General features: G+C 40.5%; 1 protein-coding gene across 1 annotated transcript; it reads left to right on the top strand.

Moving 5' to 3' along the window:
- Positions 1-292: 292 nt before the first annotated feature.
- PIGA (phosphatidylinositol glycan anchor biosynthesis class A) lies at positions 293-9585 on the top strand. Its single transcript, XM_030235002.2, has 6 exons — positions 293-404; positions 628-1286; positions 1819-1951; positions 3043-3175; positions 4351-4557; positions 6172-9585. The coding sequence occupies exons 1-6, from the start codon at positions 364-366 to the stop codon at positions 6433-6435; spliced, it is 1437 nt and encodes a 478-aa protein (XP_030090862.1). The 5' UTR covers positions 293-363; the 3' UTR covers positions 6436-9585.
- The last annotated feature ends 24 nt before the right edge of the window (positions 9586-9609 follow it).

The raw sequence follows: 9609 nt of genomic DNA, 5'->3' as shown, positions 1-9609 counted from the left end.
TGGGGCGGGGCGAGGAGCGGGGCGGATCCCGGGGTGGGATCTGGGGCGGGAGCAGGGCGGATCCCGAGGTGGGATCTGGGGCGGGGCGGGAGCGGGGCGGATCCCGGAATAGGTGGCGGGGCGGGGCGAGGAGCGGGGCGGATCCCGGGATGGGATCTGGGGCGGGGCGGGAGCGGGGCGGATCCCGGAATAGGGGGCGGGGCGGGGCGGGGCAGGGAGCGGGGCTGATCCCGGGCGCGAGGCAGGAACAGTCCGGCGCAGCGATTGGCGCTGGTTTTCCCGCGTGACGCCGCTCTGGGCGGTGATTGGCTGCGGCGCCGCCCCGTGCGGGCGTGGCCGCGGCGGTGACCGGGAAATGGGGCCATGGCGCCGGGCAGCGCGCAGGGAGCGCCGGCCGCCGGCAGGTACGTGCACGGTCCCCCCGCCCTCACCGCCGCCCGCGCTACTCCGGGGCGGCCGCCGCGGGGACCGGGCTCTTCAGGGGGCCGCAGCGCCGCCCCTCCGCGCGTGCGGCCTGCGCGGGACGCACGGTGGGCCCGGCTGGCGCCGCCGACACTGAGGGGGCCGGGGGTCGTCGCGGGTGGCCGCCGGCGAGTGATGGCGCCTTGTGGTTCCTTCTCCCGGCAGGAGCGGGCCCGGGATGGAGGGCGGAGGCCCGGAGGCGCACAGCGTGTGCATGGTGTCGGACTTCTTCTACCCCAACATGGGGGGCGTGGAGAGCCACGTGTACCAGCTGTCACAGTGCCTCATCGAGCGTGGCCACAAGGTCCTGGTGGTGACCCACGCCTACGGTCACCGCAAGGGCGTCCGCTACCTCACCAACGGGCTGAAAGTCTACTACCTGCCCCTGAAGGTGATGTACAACCAGTCCACGGCCACGACGCTCTTCCACAGCCTGCCCTTGCTCAGGTACATCTTCGTGCGGGAGCGGGTGACCATCGTGCACGCCCACAGCTCCTTCTCGGCCATGGCCCACGACGCCCTGTTCCACGCCAAGACCATGGGGCTGCGGACCGTGTTCACCGACCACTCCCTCTTCGGGTTCGCCGATGTCAGCTCCGTGCTAACCAACAAGCTGCTGACGGTGTCCCTGTGTGACACCAACCACATCATCTGCGTCTCCTACACCAGTAAGGAGAACACGGTGTTGCGAGCAGCCTTGGACCCTCGGATAGTCTCTGTCATCCCCAACGCTGTGGATCCCACCGACTTCACTCCAGACCCCTCGAGGAGGGATGACAGTACAATAACAATTGTTGTTGTCAGCAGACTTGTTTACAGAAAAGGTAACGGGGACCAAATGTAAGCTTGTTTTGGTTTTCTTTCTTTGGAGAGGTCTCGGTCAAGTACCTCCCCTATCTGTGGTATGGATGGAATTTTCACTGGGAGTGGTGAGGTGGCTGTCTCCAGCTTTTGTGTTTGTGAGCTCAAGAAGAAGAAATGTACTTTTGTTTTTGTGCATGGTTGGTTCAGAGGTGTGTTTCCTTTGTAATACTGAAGAGACCAAAAACTGCAGTTTGTGAAATGGAAGGTTTGGCTCATATTGGACATAAGAGTTGGAACCTAATCTATATATTCTGTTAAAAATGTTTTAATTGTTTTTTATTTAATCCAGTGACAGCAACTTAAGTGATTTTTGTCTCCTATGAGGTCACAAGTTGTGGGTTTTTCATATTTTGTGTACAGTAGTTTAACTGTCTTCAGAAGATGTTTTTTTCACTTCTTCTGCTCCTGAATATAGTTGTAGATGTGGGCTACATCATGAGAAGTTCTGAAATCAAATACAATAATGGCTTGCCCTAAATTTTCTCCTCTTAGGTATTGATTTGCTTAGTGGTATAATTCCTGAGCTCTGTCAGAAATATCCAGAGATACATTTCATAGTTGGAGGAGAAGGACCAAAACGAATCATACTGGAAGAAGTCCGGGAGAGATACCAGCTGCATGACAGGTTGGTTCTGTGGGTGTCCGTGACCCTTCAAGGTACTTCAGAGGTGGGGACCTGCCTGCCTCCCTCCTCCAGATAAGCCCCAAAGCTTGAGACTGGAGGTCTAAAGGCAAGGGAGATAAACCAGACACTGAAGACTTTGAGATCTGGACTATGGTCCAGCAAGTATATGGCATGTTAGAAAATACACATACAAATAGAAAATACATTCCAATACACCAGTAATTCATATTTCTGTGAATAGGCCCTGAATGAGCCTTCATTGAGACATAGAAAGGTGACTTAGATACAAATCTATCATGCCCCTCTCTGTAACCATGATGCTTGGATGTCATATGGCATCAGGTGTTAACAGCTCATTTGTGCCATTGCATGTCATGATGACTATTAGTAATTTATTATTTCGGTATGAAACTCTTCAGCGTAGTGCTTGTCTCATATATGTTCTTGTGGTGCTACAAACATGTTCCCTGGTGCTACCATGTTACCTGAATGTTGCCATGATACAGATGTATTTATGTATTTCTCTTGGGTCTTCTCGATCAAGAACGGATCATATTCTCAATTGTTCATTTTACTTTCTAGGTTTTTTTTGTTGCCTGTTTTGTGCTTTAGTCAGTGATTTCCCCAACTAAAATTGTCAGTATCATTCTCATTTTACCCTTTATTGTTTTCCACTATCTTTTCAAGATGATAGGTGCTGATCATTGTATCTTAAAAACTTTTTCCCTTGTCAGATTCAGATTGGTCAGACTTCACACTGGAAATTCAGATAATGCATTTGACAAATCTTTATTATTCACTGAATGAAGCCATTTTTTCTTGCAGAACTAGAAGGTTCAGTAGCAATGTTCTGGGGGAAAATGTCATTAAAACAGCAAATTCTCCCACCAACTTTATTTTCAGAAGCTTCTTTCAGTGTGACAACAAAAAAGCAGGATCTTCTATTTTTCCATTGCTGGAGAAATTTAGAGAAAACTAAACCGAGGTCATTGGTACCTTTTTCAGAATATGTTGCATTATTATGGTCCAAATCTAGTGTTTATCTCTGGGAGTTTTTTGTTTATTTGGTTTTTTTTTCCTTTTGTATGCAGGGTGCGTCTTCTAGGAGGCTTGGAACACCAGGATGTCAGAAATGTCCTGGTCCAGGGGCACATTTTTCTCAACACTTCCCTCACTGAGGCCTTTTGTATGGCTATTGTGGAGGCAGCAAGCTGTGGTTTACAGGTAAAAAAAAAAAATCTCAGTATCTAGAAAGCATGTATCTATTTTAAACAGATTTCACAATGAAATAATATGTGCTTATCACATTGATTTCATCTGAGGCTCTGTCTTGACAGAGGTAAGCAGATGTTATCCCCATGTACAGATCATCTGGAAGCTGAGACAGAAGGGTCAACTCTGAGAAGAATTTTGTCCAGAATTGGCAATAACGTGTTCTCTGTTCTCTGAACTAGGCAAACTGCCTTTCCAAAATACTGTTTTGTATGTACTCCTTTACAGAGTTTTGGGGTAGTTGATGTTCACAAAGGTTTATTTTGAAGGGTGCTGCAGAAAAATTGCCTTCCTGTGTAGGAATTCAAGATAAGTTGGAGAGAGAGAGAACAGTAAAAGCCCTGGCTAATTTACAACTCAGATTGACAACTCAAAAAGAAGTTGAGTCAGTAGCCGTAAAGAATTAGAGTTTCACAATAAAAGATAAAGGAACCTTATTAAGAGGACAGACTGATAAAGGTACCTAATTTACAGTAAGTATGGAAAATGGGAGTGACTTCAATTTTTTCTTTACTTCAGAATCTTTTAACAGCAATTACTACCCAGTTGTAGTTACTCTCTTGCCATCTCTTCTCTAGAGGTGAGGAAGTTCTGCAGTTTCTTATTGCCCAATGTTTAGAGATGATTACACAATGTGAGTCTTAGTAATTTCTTATTTCCCTTTAAAAATAATAATTCAGATTAATATAAATAAATTTTTGCAAGTGTTCAGTAACCTAGGAAACTGAAATTTCAAGTATGTGGTAAAATTATTCCCTGCAATAGCGGTAACAGGTTTTTTTTGAGATACTGTGGCAGAAATGTCCAAAATCTGCTTACAGAGGTTTAGTTGTGTACTGTGGCAAACACCTTCAGGAAAGGTCTCATAACCACTCTTTAGACCTGTCTAATTAGTCTTCTGTTTTATCATGGCACCAAAGAATCATTTTGGACAATATTGAAGGTAATCTGCTATGCTTTGTCTTCTCTGGGGTTTACACCTTTAGTTCACATACAGGTCAAGTTCCCAAACCATGATATTTTCCTGTTATTTTAAATAGCTGCATCTAAACAATGCAATAGCATTGCCTTCACGCAGTTTCATTTTTTATGTTGCATGTGTGCCATTTCTTTTGTTTGTTTCAAAGGTGGTGAGCACGAGAGTTGGTGGGATTCCAGAGGTACTTCCAGAAAATCTCATCATTTTGTGTGAGCCTTCTGTGAAATCTTTGTGTGATGGATTAGAAAAAGCTATTTCCCAGCTCAGATCAGGAACTCTGCCATCTCCAGAAACTGTTCATAATGAAGTAAAGACATTTTATACGTGGAGGAATGTAGCAGAGAGAACTGAGAAAGTATGTATAATCACTTCTTTTAAATTCTCTGAAAGTAAATTTCTGGAACAATTCTTGCTTTGAAATATTACTGTGCACATTCACCATGTAATATTCCAGTGTAATTTTTTCAGCATGTTTCCTCTCAAACACACATGGTTTTGAAAGGTCCAGAAAATGTTGTTTTTTTCTTGTTTTTTTTTTTTTTTTCCAAATACATTCCTGGATGTATTTTGTATTTGTATGTATATTTTCTAACATGCCATAGTTGCTGGTAAATATTTTGAAGAAAAACCTAGATCATTAGTTAGATTTCTACTCTTTATTTGTTCAAGTCTTGACATGAAGTAACCTTTCTGGCATAACTGGAAAATGTGCTGCATAAGGTGTATGATAAGGTAAGAACAGTTCATGACAAACCTTTGCCATGTGCTAACAAGTAGTTTAAAATTATGAGAAGTAGTTCAATGTTGGAAGGCTGAACACAGCTGAGTTTACATAAGCTGTGGTTGTAATGAAAATTTATTTTCATAGTTTTGAAATTATATTTCAGAACTAGAGCTTCACTTCAGCAGAAAAACTCTGCCTTCAGTGAAGAATTTTGGCTGCAGTAATGTTACAAACACCTGTGGAGCTGTGTCACTTCTGCCTTCAACTCCTTTGTTTTAGGAAGGAGAGAGTGGCTGAACCCCATGCTCTTACTGCACTCAACTGTATATCTCTTACAAGCCTCCTTGAAGTGCCATGTACAACCAATTTATTTTATTATTTTCAAGTGCCAACAGAATCATTCATTTTATGATTTTGTAACTGCAGGCAACATTTGAATTGCAAAGTTTATACAGACGTTAGCCTAGATTTGAGTTTGCTTTATATAGCCTTTTCTTAAAAAAAGCCCACCAATACTTTATGAAGGAAAATAATCATAGAATTGGTAGAAGCATAGATTGTAAATGGTACAGAAGGCAATTTTTTGTTATCACATTAAGTTACCAGTTACAGAATGGAGTCTGTAACATTCTTAGGAAAATAACTGCCCTTCAAGCCTTTTTGGAGTGGTTTGTAGTTAGTGTGGTTGACATGTATAATAAGTCACTAGTAGCATGTATTTGCTTTGTGCGGTAATTGAACTACTGTTTCTTTAAACAAAAATCAGGAGCTTATTAGGATTTAGTTCATTGTTCAAATACAGAGATTTGGAATAGTGCCAAACTCACCTATGAGTTCATCCATCTTTGTGTTTAAAATCTAGTAATTGCATGTTCAAGCTCTTGCTGGGACTGATGTGAATATGAGATTAGAACCCATTCAATCCATTAAAATCCCCAGCCCTTTCAGTATAATATTACATGAGAGACAAATTATGCAGCCTTCCTAGCTAATGAAATACTTCTGGAGTGTGTAGAAGAAGAGAATGTTTCATGTTTCTCCTTAAATGAACAAATGAAATATCTAGAACAAGACTCATAAATTGGCACTTAAAATCTGCAAAGCTTTTTGGGGAGCAGTATTTGTCCCATCTGATAGCTAAGACTAGATCATTTATTTTGTGCAGTGATGACAAAGTACTGCCTGATTTTTGAGGTAAAATCAATGCATTTTTAAGATGTTGCTTTCTGTCTCCTCTCTGTTTAGGTGTATGACAGAGTTGCAGATGAAGTGGTTTTACCAATGAAGGAGCGACTTGACAGACTCATGACTCACTGTGGGCCAGTGACTGGGTGTATTTTTGCTTTTTTTGCTGTTCTGAACTTCCTTCTCTTGGCGTTTCTGAGGTGGATGACTCCAGATTCCATTATTGATGTTGCAATAGATGCAACAGGACCTAAGGGTGCATGGACTAAACAGTGTCTTTTTGGAAAAAAAAGAAGAGTTAAAGAAGAACTTCCAAACTCCTAAATTGCTCAAGTGGAGAGGGACGAATGTGTCAGTCACTAAAGGTTTAGATGCTTGCTGACAGAGACGTTACTCTTAAAACTCTTCAGTTTCTTTCTGAAGTTCTTGGAAAGAAACTTGGTTCAATGTGCTACCTCAATTTAGGATGATGTTCCTAGTTCATTTTTTGATTCATGCAAATTTATGGACATCTCTTTTGCACTGAAAGCTGGGAGGAGAACATGCATTTTTATATATGTCAGAAGCCTTGGAAACAAAAATACAAGATTTTCCTTGATAACTTGAACATTGCAGAAATGGACTTAGATATTTAGGAAAGCAAAAACAACTATTAGCTTACTGTAGTTCCTGCTAATCCCTGATATTTACTGTGATTTTAAGACCTCTTTCAAAATAATTAAAAGCTCAACAAAATACACCTTTTTTGTCCTAAGATGAAAATGGCACTTGAAATTAGTCATAAAGTCCATTACCATGTAAATTTCAGAGATTTAGTTCGAGCAGTTGTGTCCCAGTGACAGTGTTTTGCCTGCGCAGCATTATTATTTTGAAGTTCTTCCCTAGTCAGAGTTGCACATCCAGTTGCTAAATCAACATTCCATAATGATTTTCTGATATTTTCAGAGGTGCTAAATTTTTCCTGTTCCTTTACATGTGTGAAAGTGGCATAAAGCTTATAGTGGTTTTAGGTTTAGTTTTTGTTTTTCGGTACATTGGGGAAGAAATAGTATTATTTAGAGATAATACAGCCTTTAGAAACATCTCAGGCCTGAAAACTTCCAGCAGTCTGTGCCAAAGTGTGAAGTAACACATGTGTGAGAGAGCAAAAACTATGAAGGGCTTAACAAGCACACTTGTGCTTACCTGCTCTCTCCCACCTCCCCCCCACCCTTCCCTTTTCCCCCCCACTTCTTTCTCCTTCCCCTTACTTATGACCAAAGTGGCATTTCAGTCCATCTCTGGGAGGGACAGCATTCAGGGTGAATGATTTCACCTCACCCACATCAGAGACACTGGCTGGCAGGTGCTGCATGTGAAATCTTGGGGAGGTATCCCTTATGTGGAAATAACAGTGGCTGTGCTTTTCATGGAGAGACAGAGAGAAGGAGCAGCTGTGAGGAGTCTGTGTATGTGGGGCAGGAGGCAGCACAGCATTGTGCCAATGTGTGAGAGAAGAGGTGTTTATTTCATTTGTGTCAACCACCTCTAAAATTGCCCCATGTCTGATGCACTGAGTTAGTTTCTTTTTCAAGCATCACTAATGATGATAAGCTTCCTATTTTATGACTAGAGTATTGTGTGCTGTTGGACACTGTATTAATATTAAAACTGTGCAATATGAAAACACTGTTTCCAAGCCCTTGAAGAGTAGTATTTAACACACTACTTCTGCCAAATTCATGTTGTTTGGGTAGAGATGTAATTACACAAGGATTTTATAATTTCATTGAACATATTTTCATGAAACACAAAGATAATGTAAATAATTGCCATATATAAAGTCTATTTTCTTTTACTAGAATTTTTAGCCTTTGATATGTAACATGCAGCATGTAATATTACGAATTGAGTTTTTTCAAACTCTGCATTAAAAGTGGACGTTGTCTAAAATGGTGCCACAAGGTTTAAGGATAAATGGGTAAAATTAAGCTAATATTCTACTTTTCTAAGTTTTTTTTTTTTTTTTTATTGTTCAAGCATTCAAATTTCTAATAGCCTTTTGAAAATACTGATTGCCACTCCAGGGAGATGTTATATGTATGTGTGTGTATGTAACTTCAGTAATATTTTGTTTGTTCTCTTTTAGTTCTGTTTGGTTTTCTGCAACATCTGCAAACACAAATCAAAAGGAGTGTGTGTATCTATTCAAAATAAGTTTTCTTTTGTGGAACATTGTGTACTTATAAATAACATAATGAGACCTTGTTATAGTCTTCTTTACAAGACCAATGTAAAGTTTATCTGGAGGTTTATTTACCTTTCCATAAAGAATGGATACATTTCATTAATATGTGGGAGCATATAATTAGAAAATACAGAACTACAAACCATAATGCTGCTTTTCACCAGTGGTTGTTGGAGTTCCTATGAGAATGTTTTTTAATAATCATCTTTCTGTACAAGCTGCCATACAAACTTAACCCATAACTGGTTTCTCAAATAACACCACTTGTATTATGCAGAACTTCATGGGAATGATTTGCTCACTGGACTCGTGCAGTGGAGTAAAGGATGATGCCACAGAAACATTTACAGTTTTACTAAATACCAGTGGGTAACATGAAAAAGGTTAAATAAATAACCTGAATACAAAAAAAGAAAAAAAATTACTGAGATAATGAGTGTGGTTAGCAATTAATAAAATAATTTGTTTAAAAAAATTAAAATGCTTCAGTTGTGCTTGCAGGTAACATTTGATTGTTGTAAAATACCAGGGAAATGTTAGGAAAGGGAGAGTGTCACTAATTAAGCAATGTCTTGCACAGAGCAGGGCCTTTGGTGGTAGGAGGAGCAGGAAGACCTGTATAGAATGTCCCCCTCCCAAACTGCAATGAAATTCCATCCCCAGGCACAAGGAGTAATGTTGTTTCCAATACATGATGTGCAGACACTGAATTAAGGTATTGAAAATTGTGGGTTAAACCATACAATACACCATACAAGCATCAAATAAAATATGGATATAAGATTAGTCTTTCAGACTGTGTTTTAGTGGGTGTGGTGTGTGTTTTAGTAGTTACCTTCTGTAAGAAGGTAACTACTTTAATTTACTTGGTTTGTGGTCAAGTTTTTCTGCATCTGTTTATATTTTTTCCCTTTTTGATATTTATTCTCTTGTCCCTTTTTTTCATATATGCTTAGGCTTTTAAAAATTAACTAAAATTCTTTCTGGTGCTTTCTGCTTCAGTAAAATACAGACTTTATGTAAATAGATAAAAATCTCAAAATGGTTTCATATTTTAATTTTTTTTTTAATTAAAAGTATTTCAATATTTTTAGTGTTTACTTGCTGTCATTAAACTACTCTCATGATATTTGCTGTGCATCATGACATTCAGTAGTATGTTGACTTCCACAGTTTTCCCTAATGACTTGAACATTGACAGAGATAAAAGGTGGATATTTTTTAAGGGAATAAAACTAATGACAGGATGTGGCTATGTGTCTGAATTTAAT

The sequence above is a fragment of the Serinus canaria genome, chromosome 1 (genome assembly GCF_022539315.1).
Source record: "Serinus canaria isolate serCan28SL12 chromosome 1, serCan2020, whole genome shotgun sequence".
Classification (NCBI taxonomy): Eukaryota; Metazoa; Chordata; class Aves; order Passeriformes; family Fringillidae; genus Serinus; species Serinus canaria.
Note: the sequence above shows the minus strand (reverse complement) of the source record. Positions and strands in the feature narration are given on the sequence as shown.